At 37.3% G+C, this 24,291-nt stretch overlaps 1 protein-coding gene across 9 annotated transcripts in view; it reads right to left on the reverse strand.

Annotated features, from left to right (window-relative positions):
- Positions 1–24,291, reverse strand: part of rhea (Talin_middle and talin-RS domain-containing protein rhea) — a 69,946-nt gene that overhangs the window by 4,730 nt on the left and 40,925 nt on the right. For 8 of the 9 annotated variants that reach the window (XM_029318655.2, XM_029318653.2, XM_029318656.2 and 5 more), the window contains 12 exons: positions 14,541–14,733; positions 13,141–13,542; positions 11,989–12,259; positions 11,093–11,596; positions 10,667–10,764; positions 9,870–9,958; positions 8,096–8,554; positions 7,958–7,987; positions 5,915–7,728; positions 3,871–5,773; positions 2,698–3,444; positions 127–765 (listed from right to left, as the gene is read on the reverse strand). In XM_029318655.2, the coding sequence (XP_029174488.1) occupies positions 127–765; positions 2,698–3,444; positions 3,871–5,773; positions 5,915–7,728; positions 7,958–7,987; positions 8,096–8,554; positions 9,870–9,958; positions 10,667–10,764; positions 11,093–11,596; positions 11,989–12,259; positions 13,141–13,542; positions 14,541–14,679 (7,095 nt within the window). In that variant the 5' untranslated portion in view covers positions 14,680–14,733. The remainder of the gene's footprint in view (positions 1–126; positions 766–2,697; positions 3,445–3,870; positions 5,774–5,914; positions 7,729–7,957; positions 7,988–8,095; positions 8,555–9,869; positions 9,959–10,666; positions 10,765–11,092; positions 11,597–11,988; positions 12,260–13,140; positions 13,543–14,540; positions 14,734–24,291) is intronic. The other variant, XM_029318652.2, reaches the window with a different exon arrangement.

The following is a 24,291-nucleotide window of genomic DNA, read 5'->3' on the forward strand; positions in this document are numbered from 1 at the left end:
CTCGGTCGATCATTCACAACGACCAAGAAAATCAAACATATCTCACGGAAACCGGGAGACGACCTTTTTCCTGTAGCTGTAACATTACGAGTAATCACGAATGTAATAACAAAATCGAAAACCCACCTGAATGCTTCTTCTTGGTCTCAGACTGGCCAGTTTCTTGGCGGCCGCGTCGATACTAGCTGCTGCACCGAGCAGTTCGTTTTCCGCGATCACCGTAGGATCGTCCGGATCGACCCAATCGTTGCCTTTCAACAACTCCGCTACTGCCACCAGCTCCGTCACACTCTGCGCGATCTTGCGCGAGATCGCTGGCAGGGTATGCTTGGCGTCGCTCGACCTGGATGATATCTGCAGAATGGCCTGAAGCAGCTCTCGGTAGTTGATGGCGACATCGTGACCCGCTTGAAGGGTACGATCACGCAGCTCGGCGGTCTCCGCGCAATTGTAGGCTGCGCTCTTGCAAATCGTCAGCATGTCGCTGATGGACTTTCTGCCCATGTTCGCGGCGGCGATAATGTCGTCCTGCTTGCAGCTGTTGCCGGCGGAGACCGCCTTCGCAGTCGCTAGAGTGATGCTCTTCGTACAACGTACAAGGTCCTCCGGGGTCACGTGGCTCTTCTGGGTCTCCGAGCTGTTGAGTGCTCGAATCTCCTGGGCTATAGCCTCAATCGTGGACTCTAAGGCTCTAGTTCCACGCGTGTGTTCATCCTCCACGGCTTTGACCGTCTTCAGCAGCGACGTCACATTGGTCACCATCACCTGAACGAAGATCAGATCATGATGTGAGTGCATTTATTGTATACAAGTCCTTTCTACACTTGTGATATTAATATCCACGAGAGAAACGGAATATTTAGTTAGTACTATTAGATTTTGAGTGATGATCTTAAAATAATGAGCACAAATACACTTAGAGGGAAATAATATGTAGTGTGTTAACACATATTAGTGCCCGATGCGCGTGTCATGGTTACATGAGCCTATCTAAATGATCTGATGAAACGATAAGCGAAAAATTATGCGGAAGCATCAACTCTAACAGACTGTGTTAATGATCCAAAACGCATCGCTGTGAATAGAACGTACGTACCTAAGGATGATTTGCCCGATTAAATTATATAAACTAAATTGAGATAAAGTGTTCGGTGAAAATAATAGGTCGCTAACGAAGAAAGACCGACTGATTTGCTTGATGTAAAATTTTTTTAATCTATCATTTTACTCAAAAAAGTGCAAAAAGACATATTCTGATTATAATAAAGTGTGTTAATCTCGATATATTTCTATATGGTCCTAAATATTAAACTATAATCGCTCTTTTCATATTAATGAATGTTAGAAATGATCACTATATGTTGATGTCGAGTACTCGACATCTCTCGCTAATGCCTTATATAGTTTACATGGTTTTTAGCAAATCTACATTATATTTTCTCTACGTAAAAGGCATCAAACACGTTAATTACTCCCGCTATATGTCATACAAAACTACGATAAAAAATACAATGACGAAGAAGGGAAGGGAAGAACGAAAAGTCCGGCTACATGAGCAACACTAAGTCGGACGTCCGTTGTGCCGGCTGAGAGCTTTCCGAAGTGGAGAGCAGACGGATTAGTTCCTCCTCTTGATCGGACACGAACCATTCCGATTCCGAACCGCCGACGTCGCTCAGATGCACAAACTGCTGCTGCAGCTGTCGCTCTAAGACCTAAGATCCGGGAGAACCGGCCAGACCAAAATCGTCAATGTGAGAGACTCGTAGTATTAAAGTCCACCAAATTTGCATCGTCGAAACATTCATGATAGACAGATAGGATTACGCTCTACATTATTACTACTGGCTGTCATTATCACCTCCCTCCGGGAAAGGAGTGAGAAACAAGCAAAACAAGCGGAGAAAATCATTACAGACAAACAACATATTCTTTACAAAGATGTATAATACATACAGAAAGATGGAAGTACGAAGCCGAGCAAGGAGAGCCGTTCAAGGTGGACTTTAATAATGTCGCTCATATATGTATATAATTTTTTTATTTTGGTCTGGAGAAAGAGAGAGATACTCTTGTCCTGTATATCTATAATTTCGAGAACGATGATGATGAATTACTAACCTTTTTTCAGGTGAACGAGATTTTAGTAAAATGAGAACGAAATCGGTTAGAGAGGCAAATAAGAACGTGTTCGTCAAAATGAGTCGATTAAAGTCCACCCCAAAAAAATGTTTTAAGAAGGATATGCATTCTTTATGGTGTTATGTTTGAAATAAAATATTATTAAAACTTGGGAAATTAATTAAAACTCTGCAAATTTGTTATTAGTCTTCATTAATACTTACACGGGGGATTTATATTAATTTCATCAAAAAATATTTCTGCGAAACTTACAAGGTTCAGCGTATATGTTCTATGATTACACTGAAATTATTAAATTACTCGCTAAATTAATTGATTACAGGAATTTTTATTATATAGGATTTCGTCAAATTAATAATTAATAAGTAAGTTCATTATTTGAGCACATTATTCCATTGAAAATTATCAAAAACTTATCTCCTTCTCTTCTTCCAATCTAGCAAGTGGTTAATCCTAAGCGACAACGCCTGATAATTCCATTCTTGTTAGAACGACGACTAAACAATTGATCACAGAAGCAAAAGACGGAAAAAGATCCGCATGTAAGCGAATTACCTTGGCGGAATCCTTAAGATGTGCCATACTGGGGTCGTTGATGGGTTTTCCACTGGCGGCCTTAGTAGCGTGTATGAGGTCACCGAGTGCGGAAGCGACGTCCTTCACGGCATTGATTAGCATCACCTGGGCTTCCGGATTCTGACTGCCCAAACTGGCCGCTCCGTACTTGACGACCTCGGCGAGCTGGACGATGGTCGACACTGCGTTTTGCGCCGCGACTGCCAGCTGTTCTTGCGAGGATGCCGCCCCGGCGACCAACGTCTTCGTATCTTCCACCAGTGCCTTGGCGGTCTGCAGTATACTTTCACGATGATCAGCGAACGTGTCGCTCTCATTCTCGGCGTGCAACGTGCCGGCGGTGGCAAACATGATGGTAGTGTCCAAGTCGCCGATGATGCCGGAAACGGTGCTGGCGGCGTTGATGCACGCCTGAGTGCCACGCGAACCCGCCTGTAGAGCCGCCAACACCTGCGATACTTTTTCGGTCACGTTCTTGCTGTGCTCTGCGACCTCTCGTTGGGCGTAAGCGTCGCCAGGTGACATCTGACAAGTGCCGGCAGCGCGAACAATATCCGCACAAGCTCGTCCAAGTTCCTGGACACCTGTGCGAAGTTTGGCAGACACATCGGCATTGGATGCGGCTGCGGATGCTCCGGAGGTGTCGCGAGCAAGCTGGGTGTACTTATGCGATATGTCGACCGCTAAGGGACCCAATCTAGCCACATCTGTGCTAGATTTGGTCGACTGTAAATAAAAGAAGAGTATATAAATATTGTAACATATTATTTTTACTTTGGTAACATGAATATTTTTTGACAGAAATCAGCTGACATCTGTCAAAAATATTAATTTACTTTAAAGTATATAACATATTATTTTTACTTTTATAACATGAATAATATTTTTTGACAAAAATCAATTGATATCTTTCAAAAATATTAATTCACTTTAAAATATTATAACATTATTTAGAACATTATTTTTACTTTTATAACGTATATTATTAATAAACAAATTTAATTAGCAGATAAAGGTCTTTAAATAGCTGATTTCTGTCAAAAAATATGAATAAAGTATTAACTTGCTAATTAAATTTTAAAATAATAATGTATTATAAAAAGTGTATATTAGAGCATTGTATATTATACAATTATAGATACAAAAGTTTACCATTTCTTGAGCCAAGCGAGCGATCTCTTTAGCAGCTTCGACCATCCTCGTCTGATAATCCACATAAGAATCCACGGTGTCGATAGTAGACATTCGATGATCTTCCAGTCTGACCATCGCGCGGGAAATCGTGTCGATTAAACCAGTCACGATACCCGCGGACGTAGATATGGTCTCGAGAGTATTTTGCAGTTCTTGAAGAGCATCTTTGGTGGACTCAACGGTCTCGTCCACCTCGGAGTGTAGCGCGACGGCCTTCGGATTCCCACCGGACTCCTTCGTAACGTAGATCAACTGCAACGCCGACTCGGCCACGGTCTTGGTCTGGTCCAGCAGCACCATCTGCTGCTTCGAGTGCACCATGTTGGACGCGGCGCCGATCGCGCCTGAGACGAGCGGTTCCGAATAAAGGGCAATCTGATTGACGGCATGGCCGACGTTCTCCGCCTCGTATTTGGCGGCGGTGCGTAGGGGTTCGAGTTTCTCGCGCAATTCGCTCGCGCTGCTCTCCATCTGGTCGGTGAATCCCTGCACGGTGTTCTCGCGACGTGGCAGCAGGGCCTGCGAAACCGCGCTCAACGAAGCGGCATCGAGCTCGCGAATGCGCGCTGACAACTTCTCGATCGCCGCGTCGCACTCCTTCTGACCGGGTGCCTTATCGCGAATCGACGCCACCAGCGACTTGATCGAGTCGCTGACGCTCTTGCTGTGATTAGCGAGCAATTGCCAGGTCGGCGGATCCTTCGGGCTGACCGCGAGACTCTTGGCCGCCTGCACCATGGCGCAGGAACCGTCAATGATGGATTTGCCGGCGCTGGTGATCGGTTCCTGGGCGGCTCTGGCCGCGATGGATATCTTGGCCGGTTGACTCGCAAACTCGGGAGAGCTCGCGAATGTGCAGAGATTGTCGACCGCCTCAAGTAATGGTTTCGTAGCTTCCGTACATTTCTCGCGATTGGCGTCGGAATAATTCTTATCAAGCGCCTTGATCTCCTTGACGAGGCACGCCGTCGAATTGGCGACGTCCTTGGCCGACTGAACAAAGTGCCGCTTGGCTACCGGATTGCTGGTCTTACTGGAGGCAAGTCTACACGCGTTGCAAACCGCGCTGGTGTGCTTAGCGATTATGGTTGCGGCCGAGAGCACTTGCTCTTGCGTAGTGGTAGGATTGCTGAGACTCTGGCAACCGCTGTGTATGGCTTGCGCTGCTCGTAAGAACTGTGCTTGATCCACCAGACCTGGTTTACCCGCTACCGATGTAGGGTCGCTCACTCCAGCAAGATAAGCGGCTTGAGCCGCAGCTTCGATCAGGCCGCAGATCGAAGAGGAGACTCCGCGGACTGCTACGGAAAAGTTCTCGTGTTCCGACTTCTTCGCGTAGTTCGCAATGCCGGTCATACCATCACCGAGGCTCTTGCTCTTCTCCATTACTGTTTCCAGACACTCGAAGTACGAAACATCGGAGATGGGCTCGCTCGGATTGTCGAGCAGAGATCGCATGGATTGAATATTCCTGATAGCGTTGTCGCACTCGTTTTGTCCGGGCGCCGCCGAAGTGCACACGTCCACCAGGTAGTTGATGGAATCGGTGACCGCGCGTGCCGCTGCTGAAAGTTGATTCTTCGCGTTTGGCGCGGTGGGGTCGGCCGCGACCGATTTGGCGGTCACTAGGAGCTTGCCGGACGTCATGGTGACGTTCTTCAGCGACACGACCACCTGGCTACGGGTCTCGATCGTCGTCTGACCCGCCATCTCCATGCCCACGCCCAGCAGATCGCCGAACGCATTGGTGAATTGTCTCGACGAGTTTGCGAGCTGCACGGGTGAACGCACGGACGACACTATGTTCGAGGACGCGTCGTTCAGATTGGCGGCCGCGTTATTGAGGTCGCTCTGTAATTGTCTGTAAAGTAAAAATCGCAAAGTGTACAACAAAACTGAAATAGTACAATTATTCTAGGCAAGCAATAAGGATGCATTAGGCAATAAAAGAACTATAAACTGAGATAAACGAAAAAATATATAATGAAAAAAGGTTATTTACCCGTAACTCTTGCTCGTTTGCGGGAAATCATTCGTGTTGAGCAGTTGAGCCATATCGTCGATGTTATGTATTGCTTCGTCCACGTCTCTTTGTCCGGGCAAGCAGGACACACACTTGTTCAACGAATAAGAGACGTCTTTGGCGACCGCAGCTAAGTTGGCTTCGTTCTGAGGATCGTCGGGATGCTTCAGTACGCGTCGCGCTTCCTTGACCAAGCGCAAAGATCGCAGAATCACGTCGTCGGCAGTCATCAACACCTTCTTCTGCGTCTCCGGCTGGTTAGATGTAGCAGCTACTCCGCGCACGGCGTAAGTGAGGTCTTTCAAGGCCGACGCGGTCTCTCTAGCGGCGCTTCCGGTGTAATTTTTGTTACCCTGCTTGGCGGCGGACAATAACTGCGCCATAGCAAATCCAACATTCTTCGACGTTGCGCCGAGTCTCAAAGCGGTAGATTCCGTTGTCTCTTCTGGCAGAGGTCTTAAAGAGGCCGCCTCGACGGCGCGATAGAATTCACCCAGCTCGTCCTTCAGACTATTTATCAACTCCTCCGCAGCGTCGAGCTCCAGTCCACTGCAAGCTTCTCTGGCGCGCGTCACCGCCGATCTTAGATCCGCCAAAGAGGATCCCAATTGTTGTGAGGTATTGTTCAGCTGCATAGCGGATGCCTGATCCGTAACCGTCGGTAGAACAGCTCTGACAGCCTTCACCACGGCAGTACCAGGTTGTAAAAACTGCTCGGAAGCGTTTATGAGGTTTAGCTGCGCCGACGGATTATCCGGCTGTGCCTGAGTGCCTTTTACTCCCGATACCAAGTGAGGAATATGTTGCGCTATCGTGCGGCACTCCATATTAAGTTCCTCCTGACTGGCTGAATTCGTGTTGTGATGCCCGGCACCGGAAGACGCCGCGATGCACTGTGTAGCTGTGGATGCGGCCTGTTTGGCGCACGCCTCTAGACGCGTAATGAGTTTCCTGCGTAACGCCGGGGTTGCTGCCGCGGTGGTCGCGACGCGCAATTCCTCCGCCGCTTGGCGAAGCTGATCCTGCATTCTCGCATCGTGCGGACTACTGGCGCACTGTCGCGCCGCCTCCACCATCTTGGCCGTAGCGTCGGCTAGCAGTTTCGCCGCCGCCAGAAGACGTTGCTGCTGCTCTGAATCTGTCTGTCTCTCGGCCTCGCCTTTGATACTCTGAATTAATTGAGCGGTGGCTTGACCAACTACTCGTGCCTGGCGCACCATCTCGCCGGCGTCACCGGTGCTGGCGAATAGTCTGTCAGTCGCAACTAGAATCGTCTCCACCGCGCCCTCCTGAATGGACTCCTTAGCGCGTTCGCCCCTGGTCGCAGTCTTGATGTGATTGAGAAGATCATTCAAGGTGCGGCTGACCTCGGCAGCGGCGAGGCTCAGTTCCTTCAGCAGATTCTCGTCGCCGCACGTCTCGTTGCAGACATCGACCAGGCGCTCCACAGCTTTGGTCACCTCGCGCACGGCGTTCATCAGTTGCGTCTGACAGGCGGGCGAGTGTAAGGTCGGCGCTACCACTTTGGCGCAGGCTACGAGCTGCGATGTGGCCAGTGCGCATTGCGTCGCGGCCGATATCACCCTGTTCTGGGTAATTGAGTCTTCGCACGTGGCTGCTATGTTCTTTGCCTTCAGAACTAGAGCAGCAGTGGTATTGGCGACGGCCTTGGCGAGAGCAAGGAGCATGTCTTGCAGCTCGCGATTCGAGTCATCCTCTTCGCCGATGGTTGTCAATACTTGGTGCGACGCTTCGCCCACTCGCGACGCCGCGTTTAGAAGATTCTGCCGTGGCTAAAAAGTAAAATATAATGTATATAACGCGTCCTTATATATACATACACGTATAAAAAGAAATAGAGAGGGAAACATTAATGAAAGAAATATTTAAAATAATTTGACAAATTCTTCTATAAAGCGCATCTTTTAACGATCGAGGATTCGAAAATAGACTAATGTATCTGTAAAAAAAAGATACATCTAATATTATCTGCATAGAGCTTTGACGTGTTATAGTGCTTACATATTGTTCGTAGGTCGTTGCTATGAAAGGCTGCAGGAAAGAAAGAAGGAATTCGAAACTTTAACATTTAACAATCACGTCTTCTAACTCTTACATTGTTTTTCTTCTGTTCTATTCGCCACGAAATGAAACACTCACCTCTTTGGTCTCCGGCTCCGTGGCCTTCAGCAGATCGGAGAAGGCTGAACAGAGTTTCCGGGCGGCGTCCAATAATCGCTCGCCAGACGAATCATCGTCCATGAGAGCGGCTATCATTCGCACGCCCTTCGTCATCTCTGGTAAATTCGTAGCAATCGTCGTAATCGCGGCTCCCACTGCGGTATGATCGACGTCATCGGCTGGTCCCGAAGTCAACGTGACCACCTGAGCGGTCGCGGCGTTCATCGCCGCAATTTGCGAGCCTACATTCTGCTTGTGGGTGTCGATCGTCTGCTCGATCCATCTGAGGGACGCCGGATCTGTCCCTAGTTCGGGCAGCTGAGCTTTGGTAGACAGTTCCATCTCGGCGATATGGATCACCTCGTGACCGGCGCTGATGGTCGACAATAAGGCACGTTGCGGTTCGGATAGGACGGATGTCACTTTAGTTTGCTGGACCTGGGTTTTGAACAATCGTACATTGCAAAAGTCTCTCTACAGTCGATCGAATTTTAATAAAAAAAATAAGATTTTAATAAGAAAAATTGTGCTTTTTTTTGGAAACAACATTTTGCTTAACGATTAACCAATGAAAAAAGTAATAAGGGAAATGCGCTTACGTAAACGAAGCGTATACGTAAATACTGCAACTGAATAGTTGCGGCGATACAGAGTTTACTGATCGATCGAATAATAATAAGAATGTTCCCCCTATCGTGAGAGAGCATCTAAATGATCCGCGCTGGTGACGCGTAATAGAGATTTTTATCTTAATCCAGTAAGCGCTGTACCGAGAGAGAAACATGGAACGCAAACGAATCAGACGAGAGAATTAAAAAACGGAAGAGATTCGTAAACTCAACAGTAACAGATAACTGAAAATGTTATCGTAATGTACCTACTCTGTGTCCGCAATAGAAGGCGCCTAGCATGAAAATAAATTTAACCGTCTATTAGTCCCTTAAACAATTTTTTCGCTCTTCTTGACGTGCAATGATTTCATCAAGTGCGACTTTAGACATTTGCAAAAAGTATATAGCCACTATCCTAAGTATATATTTTGTATTTATATTATATATACATAATAAAATTAAAATAGCAATATGTTGTAAATATTGTAATAGTATGTTATAAGACCTCATCTCCGATTAATATTTTTTGATAGAAATCAGCTGATAACTGTCAAAATTATTATAATCGCAAATGAGGTATTATAACATTATTTACAACATATAACCATTTTCATATTTTGTACATATTATTTTAAAATTTAATTAGCAAATTTTCACTTTATTAATATTTTTGACAGATATCAGTTGATTTAAACGTTAATTTGCTGATTAAATTTTTAAATAATATGTTATAAAAATTAAAATAATATATTTTAAATAATATGTATGTTATAATACTTTAAACTCGATTAATATTTTTCACAGTTATCAGCTGATTTCTGTCAAAAAATATTAATCAAGTTAAAACGAACTTTATATAATATTATTACGCTTGTGTTATTTTAGTATAATAAAAATATGTATGTATGTATATATAATATATGTATGTGTGTATTTGTATCCACACACACGTGTCATTAATCATCCACAATTATACAGTAGTATGACACGCTCAGCTCTTGTCATTACTACATCAAATTTCCCGAAGATACCAATTTTTACAACACTTGGAGACGCGATATATATTTATAACAAGCAACTAAAAAACATCGACATCCAAGGTGAGCTTGAGAGCAATTTAGCGCTTTTTTAACAAAGCTTACCATAGGCGGGGCATGAGCGATGTTCACCTGTCCGCTGACGGTCGTGTACTGGGCACCACCTATGTGACCGGTTCCGTATGGTCGGGCCCCTACAAATCATACCATGCACATTCTAACCCGATGGATCTTATTTACAATTATCGAATATGTTCGATCGAGTCCTCGACAGCACGAATTTGTACGTTTATGTAACAATTTTCTGTCAAAAGCTACAAGCGCGTTTAATGTTTAATTACTTCATTTTATTATTATAAGCGATACTTGACGAATGCTTGAAGCTTGTTGAATGTGTATTTACAAAGTGAAAAGTGTATATATATGTACAACATATATCAATAAAGATCCGAGGATTCAATCGTGCAAAAGATATCGCTAATTAATTTCTGCTGAATATATTGAAAGAGAAAAAGCCAGTATGTAAGAATGATATTTAAAAAATTAAAAAGATTACGCAGTTTTTCAATTTACAAAACCAATAAATTTTTTAAAAGCTGCTATATGTGCAAAATATTCCTTTATCTATTAATTACATTATTCTTTCATAAAAAAATCTTGAGTCATTTTTCTGCAATGCTCGACGAAAACAAAATTATTAAATAAAATACAGCCAATCAGCTTAGCAAAAGAAGATTAAACTTTTGTTATATATATTTGATTTACATTATGTTTTGATAATTATATATAATCACTCCATTGAATAATATGATAAAATACTATTTTCAAGAACAGTCTTAATTATTCCACATTATTTGAGAATAAGATAAAATGCTATATAAAATTTTGAACGAAACACTCACCATCTCCTCCGGCCCTCATGACAGCGGGTATGGCAACCGAGACGGCTTCTACGTTTCCTTTACCAACATTGCTGGTCTCGTGTTGCATGATGGTGGCCCTGTCAAACGAAATATATGTAAAGCGTATCAAGTCATCTATCTTAAACGCTCCTATTCAACCAGAGTAATACCCGTTATAATTAGAAACTGCTCGAATATGTTTATTGGCATGACGTCTCAGAAACTCCTCCATGATCGTATTAAACTAATGCAAAATATTCACGAGACATCGCGTACTGAACGCGAAAGTCAGTTGCTTTGCGACGAGTCTGACTCGTCGAGAACTGATAATTGTTCTAACAGTATCTTAATAATGATTATTACTTCGGTCCACGCCCGCCTTCACGAAGAAGGCTAACACGTATTGATAGCGTGAGAGATACTCACTTTAGAGGCGACACACTGTCCTCCACCATGGTAGATCCCTCATCTCCCTCGATGCCGAAATGATCCTTTGCTTTTTGCTTTTTTAGGATGATATCGATATAACCTGCGATCAATTGAAGTATCTGCTCTGCTTCGGTGGTCTGCACACTGTAATATTGATCGGAGTAGTCGCCAAAGTCGAGGGTGAAAGTGTTCGGCGAGGCGCCCCACCGTCGCACAGTCGTTAACGGCCACGTCTTCAAGATCTCCTTTGTTTTCTCGTCGAGTCGCAGGACCGAATCCTTCGTCACGCCGAGCAAACGCGGTACCAGCTTGTTCTTGCCCTTCATCTTCTCCTTTACCAAGAAGAACGTGACACCATACGTGTTCAACGACCTGGCAGTCTTGGTGTATAAAACTTTGGCGTCCAGCTCCGAGAGCCCGATGTGCTTCTTATGCTCCGCGTAGACCTTCTTTTCGATTCCTTTGACTTTTACGTATGATTGCGGCAAAAATTCTTTCAGACTAAAAGAAAGAGAAAACATTATTTTAAAATTTAATTAGCAAATTTTTGCTTTATTAATATTTTTTGACAGAAATCAGCTGATTTAAGCGTTAATTTGTTAATTAACTTTTTTAATAATATATTATAAAAATTAAAATAATATATTTTAAATAATATATATGTTATAATACTTTAAACTCGATTAATATTTACTAATTAATATTTTTGATAGTTATCAGCTGATTTCTGTCAAAAGATATTAATCGAGTTAAAACGAACTTTATATAATATTTTTACGCTTGCGTTATTCTAGATATATAATAAAAGTATGTATATGAAAAATGTGCACAAATGTTATAAATAAAATATTGATAGCGGCAGAGTTGAGGAATTGTATAGAATCGCAACTCACTCCAGAAAACCCGGCTTATGTTTTTCCTCCTTGTGATCACCAAATTGGATTTGACATTGGATTCCGGCAAAAACACAAGCCTTTTCCTGCGTAATCGGATGTGTACCGTCTAAGATCGCATCTCGTGCTTGCACGTACAATAGCGACAATTGTACAGGATCGCGACTATCGATGTTTTGATCCGAGAAGAAAAATTTCCTCCTCAACAGAACCGTCTCGGATTCGTCTATGCCTTGTTCACGCAGAGTTTTACTTGGATCTATCCAATTAACTGTGAAAGAAAAAAGCAAAATGTGAAAACATGTTTGGCATTCGTTATTTATTGTCATATAAAGTAAGAGAAACATTACTACAATCAAAAAGATGATTTTTTTATCAGAAAAAAATATAAAATATTTTTATATCAGATTTTATTTTTGAGAAAATTGATTTTAAAAAATTGGAATATTTGATAATTTACCTTTCTTTTTAATTAAATTGTAATTAATTGTGATCTTTCTAATTATCTTATGTCATGTATCATTAAATTCAACTACAATTATTAATATATAATATGCAAATATAAATATGCAATATACTATTTAATAAAATAATTTAAAATAATTTAAATAATTCAAGAAAAAAATTACATTTGTAAAATATTAAGAATATATATATATTTTGATAGAAAAAAATATTTTTTAATAACTTTGTATGATATCATTTAGTACCGATTATCTTCTATTTTTGTTTCTTTGTATTTTGCAGCTACTGAAGAAGACCCGAAGTGGGTCGAAACGTTTAGAATTTAATAAATGAGTTTGATTTGAGATCTCATTTTAATTTATTAATTTTGTGCATGTTATCCGCACAGGCTCCGATTGCCGTCAATATTTTATTTTTATTGTAACACAATAATTCGAGCCGAGATTAACAGTTTTTTTTTATATTGATATCATTTAGATTGCACTGTTTCGCAATCCATCCCGTGCGTATTTATTAATTAACTTTTAAATCTCTTAAAGTTTAAATATATAAAACTAAAATATAAAAACTGAAATACAAAATTATAGTTGAAAAAGTAAAATATAAAATTATAATTTAGTTAAAAAATAAAATATAAAAACTTAGATAAAACTTAAATATAACTATAAAAGCTCGAAATCTTATTACCTTCATCGTCGGTTTTTAACTTCTTCCTCAATTGTTCCATCTTGGCGTCCCTTTCGCCCTTCTCCTCCTTCTTCCGCTTCAACGTGAGAGTGCCGAAATTTCCGGGTTTCTGATTTTCATTTTCCTCCTCCACTAACTCGCGCACCAAAGAATACTCATCGTGATTCGTGATGCCTATCTTCGTACATATCACCACCATGAGATTTGCTACGGGTTGACTGTCGTCCACCAGCATGGTCTTCAGCGTTCCGTCCAGCATGCGCACTCGGAGAGTACGAAGCTTACGACGATACTCGAGGAGATCCCCGTTTCTCAGGATGTAATAGTCGAGATTTCGCCCGGGTTCCAGCCAGACTCCCTTCTTCACGTCCTCATCAGCGAGAAACAGGCCGTAATCTTTCGCTACGAAAAAAAGTAACGCATCTTGAAAACGGCATCCCTTATAAATTCATCCTCGAAGCACGATGTACAATTTTATCATGTGTGTTTAATATTTTTAATATATTTATATATGAATAATAGAACACGAGAAAAGAATTTTAACGATAAATTAAAATTTCTATCATTTCCATCGAAGTAATTGAGCGATTAAATCTCGACGTATGATTTTTTAAATATCCTTTTATTGCATGAATTAGTAAATGAGACATTTCGACATATTTCTGAAAATTTATTTTATTAGCATTATTCTTCGGTGTAATATTATACACAGTTAGAGTTTTTTTTTATTAAAAACTGTACCCGTAAAAATTTTTGTGTAAATATTCAACACATTTATGTTTTACTTTAATATATTGATTTTGTGTTAATTGAACTCAAATATTAAATTATTAAAACAATTGAAAAGTGTGTAAAAATTATACAATATGCATCTATTTTTAATTTTACACAATAAATATGTTTCGTATTATTAGCGACAAGATTTCTCTGTTAAAATTTTCAGAAAAATGTTGATTTTTTATTTTATAATATAAGAATGATAAAATCTAAAATTAACATTTTTTTAGTTAACTTTTTACATTAAACCTATGTTAATTTTACACAAAATTTATTTTAACTTTACTTGAAATTTGCATTTGTTTTATATTAAAATATTAACACAGTATTCTCTCGTGTCGCCATTTAACATATCCGTATTATGTTAAAGTGACACAAAAATGTCTGTGGACCATATGAGACATAAGTATATGATAGTTGTTAAATTTAACACACATTTTTCAACCGTGTAATATTAAAAAAATTAAGACTAAAAATGGAATCTAAGACTTACGTATATCTTCATCGCGAAAAAAATATTTATTTATTTTTGGAAAATGTGTGTATCACAAAAAGAGAGAAAGAGAGAGCGTTATCGAAATATTTCGATAATATAGATTCGGGGTTGAGAAAAATACACTTACGTTGTCCCATGTTGCTGGCTTCGGCGAGTTTTTCTCTGATAATACGACAGGCATCGTATACCGATGTGCTGGGATCGAACTGCATCATCTTGGTAGCATTCTTCTCCGGTATAGAGATGCGCAAAGATAGCGTGGCCATTGCGATTGCCTGGGGCGATTTTCTACGTGCGCGAAAACCTCCAGAATCACTCGACTGAAAAAAAGACAGTGGCGTAGAAGATTAGACGAGACGTTATATTAATTATATATTAATTAACTTAATACTTTATATCGACATGGGCGTTCGCAGGAATTTTTTCCAGGAGGCATAATTAATTTTTTTTTAATTTCTTATTTTTTCTTCTTAATATTTTTATTTTTATTTTTTTTTCATATTAAATATGCAAATAAATTCCAGTGTTTATTCAAAAGGAAATGAAATGCCTCATTTTTTTACTGATTCCAAGAGCCCTATATCCATCGATCAACTGGATATTTATTCCTGAGTCGTCTTAGATCGCTTCTTCTACAAAAAACGACCTCGTAAAATATTATCGGATAATTCTCCTCTGGTATTACATGGCCGATAATCTAAAGGATTATACAGGAACGTGCAATTTCCGTCCTACGACGAAATTGAACGTAACAACCGAGTCCGAGAAATTAAAAATTCGTTTTTCACGCGAGGTACCTTACTATAATTTCTTAATTGAACGCAACAAGTTGCAGAGATCGACTATTGTATTCGTTAAAACGCGGTACCTACAATTTAACGACAAAGTTGTCGATATAACGTTCAATTATACACGCTCTATATTATTAATCTTTGATGGGAGAATCGCAATTATCTTTCCAACGCCATTCAGGATGTAATCGCTTTAAGATAAAAACGCTTTATAAAGCCTGCTTATACAACATATTATTCCACCGCGAGATATATTTGGAAAAAGAACCGCGAAAATAAAATCTTCGTGCGGATTCGTGGGAACCAGCGATGACGGATTAAAAATGCCCCGGATGCGCTGAACTGAAAGAGAAAGCCACCGTGGGACTTGTGTGTCTATACATATATATATATATCGACCTCCCGATGGGACATATTACATTTGCCGTAGAATTTGCCACAGGGTGCAATCTTCCACGGGCGTAGAAACAACGGTAGAAGTAAATGAAGCGGAAATAGTAAATACACCCCTTTTTGCTTTTCCCACTTGAGTGAGAGATATTAATTAAATCTATCGATTTAATATCTAAAAATATATTTAATTGACACGATTAAATTATCATGTGCATGATGTATGCAATGTCCGACAGTTCATGAAATGATAAATTTTTAAAATATTTCTATTATGTCAAGATGTCAAGAAGACAAACTAATATAAGATGTCAAGATGTGATTTAAATGACTAGGATTTCTCTTCTAAAAAGATGAAAGGAACATGAAATGTTTATCCTAATTAAATTTGATTGTCTTAATAAAGATTATCTGGAGAATAGATCTTGCTGATAGTCGGGAGACAGAAATAAAGACGTATTCTCCGAGAATAAAAGAGATGAAATTTAAATAAAGTGTCTCATTACTTCATTCCCAGATACATAAAAGGGTGGATACATAAAACCGCAGAACTCGGGGCACGGAGCCTTCGGTTTTGCTCATCCGTGAAGATTGTTATCTTCCGGGATTGTTAATTTGCGGTGTATGATCCTCGCGACAATACATGCGTCATTAGACGTCGCGAGAATAAACAGCCAATTTCGTCGTATTCATCCTCCTGAATCGGACGGCCGGGGTTCATTCACGCGCGTTTTTCCACGTGTTCTCACGGGGTGAGTCGATATATAAGGAATGGTAATGGCGCATAAATTCGTCGCAAGTATATACCCTACGCCAATGTGGGTTTCCACCCTTAGAGGTTGCCAAGCAACGCCGATCTCTCACTGTGTCAAACTCCGAGCGTAACCCCCGACTCTATCCTTTCTTAGTCCTCCCTCTCTTTTTCTCTCCTATATTTCTACCCCTTTCAACTCGCACCCCTCACCGCCCTTCGTTTTTTCTCCGCCAACAATTTTCACCCAATTAGTTTTTTATTTTGATTTTATCGCGCATATCGAATTTCTTATTCGGGAATTCGAATGATTATCGAATGTACGTTGACAAAAAATTTGTTAACTAAATATTATTGTGTTAGTTGAAGAGATAAAAATATTTAAATTAAATATAACATGAGAAATCTAACAAAACGTATATTTAATTTAAATACTAATACATGTTCAATTAACAAAATAGGAATTTAGTTGAAAGGTTTAGCCAAGTTGACACATTTTTTTTCCAGTGTATTAATTAACGAAGCGTGTTAAAAAAATTGCAAGAAACGACGACGTCATGTCTCTCCTCTTTAATAATTAAATATTTTATAAAATCAAAATAGTAATTTAATTATATGTATATCAAAATTCTGATAATGATAATTAATTACATTTAGAAAAAAAGTTGTTAACTAAATCGTTCAACTGATTACTAATTTGTGAATTGAATATATAAAAGTATTTAATTTTAAATTAAACACAACATATTGAATCTAACATAACGTGTTTTTATTTAAATACTTATATAGGTTAGTAATTAAGAAAATAATAATTAGTTGAACAATTTAGTCAAGTTAACAACTCAATGTAGAAAGAAAAAATATATAAATATTTTATGATTTAATAATGTAACAAAAATTTGCACAGTTGATAGAAAATTGTAATAGTAAATTTTTATAATGATAAAAGAAGCATCTGAAGATTCGGGTAAAAGAACTTTAATAAAAGCCAAGTGCAGAAATCAAAAGCGCAGCCAACTTATTTCTTTATTTAATTCAAAATCTAAAAATCTTTATTTAATTTAAATATTTCGATCCTTACATTTGGATTATCCTGAAAATTTTAAAACAAGTTTGTTACACCTGATTTCTGCGCCTGGTTCTTATTAGCCTTTTTCCTATTTGAATTTAAATTTTTATAATACATCGAGTCTTTTCATTTTATTATCTTTGAAAATTGTTGGTGATTTAAATATATTTTAATTTATAAGGCTTCTATTGTTTGCACTACAGTCAAATTTAATTACGATATCACGTGCGAGAAATATCATGTGAATTTTTCCTTGCGAAATATACCGAAATAAATTTTTTTCCATATACCATTTTATTCACGTAGTACAGATTTGTAAAATACAACTCTCCGTTTTATTATTCTGCATTAATAAATATACGCGTAACTCAATCTGCGTATGACCTACATTCCGAGCGAATTTCGTGACAATCGTGATAAAGATCTACAGCTATTTATTCATCAAAGAGAGAATCTTTGATATATTCTATCAATCTATAGGTACTATCAAATACAAATGATGACGCACAAAAGAATTAATTTACTTTAATTCATACAAGGAAAAAATATTTCTATAATTTATTTCATATTCATATTCCACAAAAAAAAAACACTCACATGAGATCTCTCTTTTGACATCATAATTCCATATAACTTGCGTATGATATCAGAAATTAGAATTAAATTCCATTATTACATTTATTAAATAAATGGTTAAATATTTGTGTATCTGTTTTGCTCTCAGGATTTCCTATTCTGCATAAAAACAAACATACATAAATAAAACTTTATTTATATTTATCCGTGATTGATTTTATTCCCGATGTTTGCTATACCTGGTTAGGACGCACATTTCATCCTTCATCAGAGACGCGAACTAATACTTTTTGCTGCGAGCATCATGCGCGAAATAGCCAGAGCTTCCTTTTTACAAAAAAAAAAATGAAAAAAAAAGCGGGACAAAGTGAATATCGGAATAGCGGAATGTAGAGAAAAAAAAGATCGCGCAACAGCTCCAGGCAATCGCTCGCAGAGCCAACGGCATTTTACTGCGAAATTGAAACCACCGTTGACTACAAAGTTACTTCGTTCGATTCGCAATACGTCACCTTCCTACCCGCACGAACTCGATTCAGAGGGAATGACCTCATTACATACAACTGGATCATCAACTCCATGCACACTACTAGTAGGATGGAGCCACTTCTCGACAATGCTGGCATTGATATTGCTGGAAATTGAATATTCTTACGAAAGGGACGTATACGCGTACTCGCAACATTCATCATGAAAGACTGGTGATAAAGTGGCCAACTCTTTGTTTCGAGCGTATATTAAACTCGATTTTTACTTGCACAACAAATTCGATCAAAACTATATAATTAAATATATGATAAAGGGAATACAAATAAATTTTTTTTTTTCAATTATTATTATTATAACCGCGAAAAAACTGCATATTTCTTTTATATATTAATAGTTTATGAAACTTGTACCATGTAGAAAATAACAAACATTCTTATCATCTCTCTTCAGAGAAAAAAACATACTGAAAAAAACAACTCGTTAGGAATGGAACGGAAAATTTGTTTACGTAATACCTATAATAAAATCGCTTCTTTATTCGACGATCTTTCTCGGTGCAGCGTTCGCTTCTTTCAATGCACTAAAACACAAATAGGTCTTTCATCTCTCGCGATCGAACTTCAATATATCCCTTTGATATATTAAAATAAATTCCCGGCCATTATTCACTTTTCTACATACACATACATATAGCATGCTCGGCCCAACATGTTCAATTTTCCGCGAGTCTTCCATTCCATGCGGCGAACAGCTGATTGTCAAATATGACACGCGCGCTATTATTAACGCAGTCCACGAGGTATTTAACGCAGATCGAGATATGCTAGAGAAAGAAGAGAAGGAGAGAATGATTCGCGTTAATCAAAGGCGCCGTTTCTAAAATTAGACGTCACGTATAGTATCCGCCGTGATGATACTTGACGCGAAGTAATTGAGGGTAGCGATCCGACGCGACGGAGGGGGTCGATGAAAACCGGGCGGGAAAAGGGGGAGAAAGCGGAAGAGGCTAACAGGATAACGAAGACGCGATTATGCGGCCGGCGCTGTACAAAATCGGCTAATCCTACCGGCCTCTCGGATCCAGCTCCCTAATGGATCGTGCCGCGCATACGTGCCAATCAGCCGAGAGGCCCTCGTCGATTATCGTGGAAACGGCGAATCTATAGTAGAAACGTGTTAATCTGTCGCTCGTCCGTCATTTATCATCACGGAGCAGCGCGAGCGATTGAATAGTTTATGGACGTTATTTACCGCGCTCTATATAATTTGAAAAAATAAATGTCACTTGCGCCGAGAAAGAGAGAGAGAAGTATATATATATATATATTTCATAGCTTCTGGAAATTAAATAATAATTTTCGTAGTGTATAACATTGTTCTACATGCTTAATTATAACAAAATAAATAATAGTATAATTAAATTAATATTATTAAAAATGAAAAATTAAAATAGGAATTATTTTTTAAGAAATATACACGGAGAATTTTCTCTTAGTTTACCCTAAAATAGTAGGTAATCGTAGGACAATATAAAAAATATTAATATGTACATATAGTAAAATTAATTGAACATATTTGTATTGTATCTTATTGTGATAGATATTAATATTTTTATTATGTTAAATATTAATTAGAGAAACTCTTATAAAATTCTTACAATGTCCTACGATTACAATAATTTTCAGGGTAAATTCCAAGAGAAAATTCTCTCTCTGTATATATATATATAAATAACAAAGAATATATTAAGAGATTAAATAAAGAAAAAAAATAATTTTTCTTTTTTCTTTGGACACAGCGTGTTGAATGAATCTTTATGCAAATTTGATGCGATATCTAAATTGTTTTCGCGAGCATTAGTTTAAGTTAATTAAGATTTGTAATTGTTTCCCTCCACTATAATCTCGAGAACGACAGAATTTCATTTAAATTGCAGTTAATTTTACATAAAACGTTTACGGTTATGATTATTACCTATTATCGTTTGAACGTGCTGTTACACAACATATCTAATAATCAGTGTTTTTGCTTGAAAGATGATAGAAACGCGTTCCGTGTAAGTATTAGCAAGGCCACACGCGTTACACTGCTCACGACAAGCCTAATGCATATATTCATCGCAAATTACATTTCCTATGCATTAGAATATACTTCGCATACCCACTTCGCATGATTAATGCTGATAACATAATTTCCTACTTCCCTTATCGATATCGCCACGATTACATGGACTACTTCCGTTATCCTTTTCTCGGCACTCAGCTTCCCAAGTCGATTTAAACACCCCACTAATTACTCGGTTATACAAACTGACAAAAGCCAGATTGATAATAGATATAATTACCAACTAATTGAATTACTAATAACGATTATTTTATAATCATCAAATAATGATTAAATTATCGATTATTAATGAAAAACAATTGCACTTTTGACTGCAGTTGATTCGATGAATTAATTTACGCTAATATATTTAATAAAGATAATAATATCCCTTGAGAGAGATATAATTATTGTACGATTAATAATTCTAAATTTCGAACATATATAATCTCTGATAAACTAATCCAATAAATTTTAATCTCATATAATTATTTATGATTAATAATTACTACATAAATTACACAGTACATAAATATATCGATTTGTATACAAATAGTTTCGAAATTTATAAATATAATAACGTAATATAAATCAATTACATAATATATTACTATAATTCAGTGCATCCTCAAAAATAATTTTAAAAAATCGCGGTTGGGTAATGTAGAGTACACAGTAGATTGTGTTTTCTTATTAAAAACAGTCCCCCTTAAAATTTTTGTGTTAAATATTTAACACATTCTTGCTTTTACACAATAAATATGTTCTGTTTTATTAGTGACGATTTATCTCATATTTTAGTTAATTTTTACATTAAAATTCTATGTTAATTTCACACAAAATTTATTTTAAATTGCTTGAAATTTTGTGTTAAAATATTAACACAAATTTGTGTTAATATATTTTTTAAACAGATCCATATTATGTTAAATTAACACAAAATTTTTGTGGACCGTTTGGAACATCTGTTAAATTTAACACCAATTTTTCAACTGTGTAGGAAAGTGTCCGTATCTGTCTAATGAAATTTACACGGCTCGAAGAAGCTATTATATCATGTAATTTCACACAAAATTTATTTTAAATTACTTAAAATTTTGCATTTATTTTGTGTTAAAATATTAACACAAATTTGTGTGTTAATATATTTTTTAAACAGATCCATATTATGTTAAATTAATACAAAATTTTTGTGGACCGTTTGGGACATTTGTTAAATTTAACACCAATTTTCAACTGTGTAAAAAAGTGTCCGTATCTGTCTAATGAAATTTACACGGCTCGAAGAAGCTATTATATCATGGTGTGCAAGTACGAAACACTTACTGCCATTTACTTTCGCCGCGGTATGTAGTTACCATGCTCCATTCTCGGGGCGAGTTATAGCGTCGTCGTCAGCTTTTTTAACTTCATCGTCGTCCTCGCGAGGAGGATGGGGTGGTTGGTCGGTCGGTTCTACCCCCGTGAACGCTTTGTTCCCTTTCCCCTCCACTCTTTCACCGCCACCCCTTGCGGATGTCATCGCATTTTTCCGCGCGTCACTACCCCAGTTAAACCGTAAAAACGTATCAAACACAACCCCTTGCGAATCGCATTCAAGTAACTTACTAATCCCTACAATAATAATTCGACGACTGTACAAGAATGTCCTTATTATACAGTAGAAAAATTTGTGTTTTCTTCTTGTTAAAAACGGTCCTCGTTAAAATTTTTCTCTTAAATATTTAACACATTTATGTGTTAATTTAATATATTGTTGTTATGTATTAAGTGAACTTGAATATTAAATGATTAAAATAATTGAAAATAGATATAAAAATAACACAATGTGCATACATTTTTAATTTTACACAATAAATATAAATATATATATATTCTGTTTTATTAGTGACGAGATTTATTTGTTAAAATTAACAGAAAAAATGTTGATTTTTCTATTTTATAATATAAGCGAGAATGGTAAAATCTAAAATTAACATATTTTTAGTTCATTTTTACATTAAAACTATCTTAATTTTACACAAAATTTATTTTAAATTACTTAAAGTTTTGCATTTGTATTCAAATATTAACACAGTATTTATGTCTCCATTTAACATATCCATATTATGTTAAATTAACACAAAAATTTCTATGGACTGTTTAGGACAGGTGATATCTGTTAAATTTAACACAAATTTTTCAACTGTGTCGATTTGTCGGAATTAATTTTTTAAATTTTATTCCTGCCTTTATACGAGAAGAAAAAATTTAATTCACATTTACGTACAAGACATCTACGTTTAAAATCGATACACATATAAAGTGTAAATTAGATATTTAAATAAAAGTTTTAGTTGTGCTTTAACAACGAGTAAGTTTAGTTTGCAATGATTATACTCGCACGAATTCACTCTGTATTGTATATAAACTTTATAATAATGTATATAACGCTGTTATATGTTTATAATTATTCTCCAACATCTCTATTATATTACGTCACTTTAATAATGTCAAAAAGATGAGGAGAAAAAGATTCAGTTTTACGTTCGTGACACTTTAGTTTACTTTCATTATTTTATGTTAAATGGATGCATCAGTAAAATTTAACGGTGATATTTAATAAGACTATAGACACAAATATGTAAAATGCACACACGCTTGCAGACACATTCCGAAACGAAGCACAAATACATTCACCGATTTTCAATAGATATAAATCGATTGAATAAATATTTGTACATAAACTTCCAACAACGCAACAAAAGTTTTGATAAATTCACGTGTAAAAAGTGAAATGGCAAATGCTTGTTAACCATCTAAATTAAATGAATATTTCATCAAACTGAACAAATAAAGCCATACAGCTTCTCGCGCAGTGAAAACAACTTCGTAGGAGGGAAAAAAATGTCTTTAAATGATGCAAGAACTTGCATTCAACCTAAGTCTGACACTCTACTCTAATCTATCGTCAGAACAGCATTCTTCTTGCGAGAAACGATCGAAGCCTCATTTTATAAACTACATGTATTAAATTTTGATTTCAAAAAAATTCTCGAACAACAATTTACAATTAAATAAAAACCAAAAGCTGCTCTATTCATTGAATCGTGAAATGTCATTGATTTTCCAATTTGGTCTCTATTAATATTACGAAATAGTCTTATGAAACAGGGCGCGAAACGTTTCTTGAATTGCTAGAGCAGGGTGTCCAGCAGATTCAATGAAAAAAATTCCCTGACTTTTGCAGATTTTCCAGAAATTAATTTTTTCCTGACTTTTTTGTATTACTTTTTCCAAATATATAATTTGCATATATCTGTACGATAAATCAATTAAATCATGAAATCCTTGATATATTTTTGTCAACAATGAAACAAAAATTTAAATTAATTATACAATCTGCATTATGTACGATAATTAAAACAAACATGTCACTATAAACTATTTAAATAATCGCCTTTTTTATTTATATTATATTAAATTTTTTAGTTTTGTCTCTATCAAACACATTGAAATAAAATAAAATCGATTTTTTACAACACAAAAAATGAGTGTGCTGAGAGTCAAGAAAAAGTCTATATTTATTTAATACAAAATTTCAAATTATTGAGACAAATATAGAATAACGTGAAAAAAATCCTGATAAAAATATAGTAAAATTTCCTGACTTTTCCTGATAATTCCAGATTGATAAAATTCCCTGACAATACCCGGTTTTCCAGATTTC

This window comes from Nylanderia fulva, unplaced genomic scaffold (assembly GCF_048542155.1).
Source record: "Nylanderia fulva isolate GAGA-0341 unplaced genomic scaffold, ASM4854215v1 Scaffold11, whole genome shotgun sequence".
Lineage (NCBI taxonomy): Eukaryota > Metazoa > Arthropoda > Insecta > Hymenoptera > Formicidae > Nylanderia > Nylanderia fulva.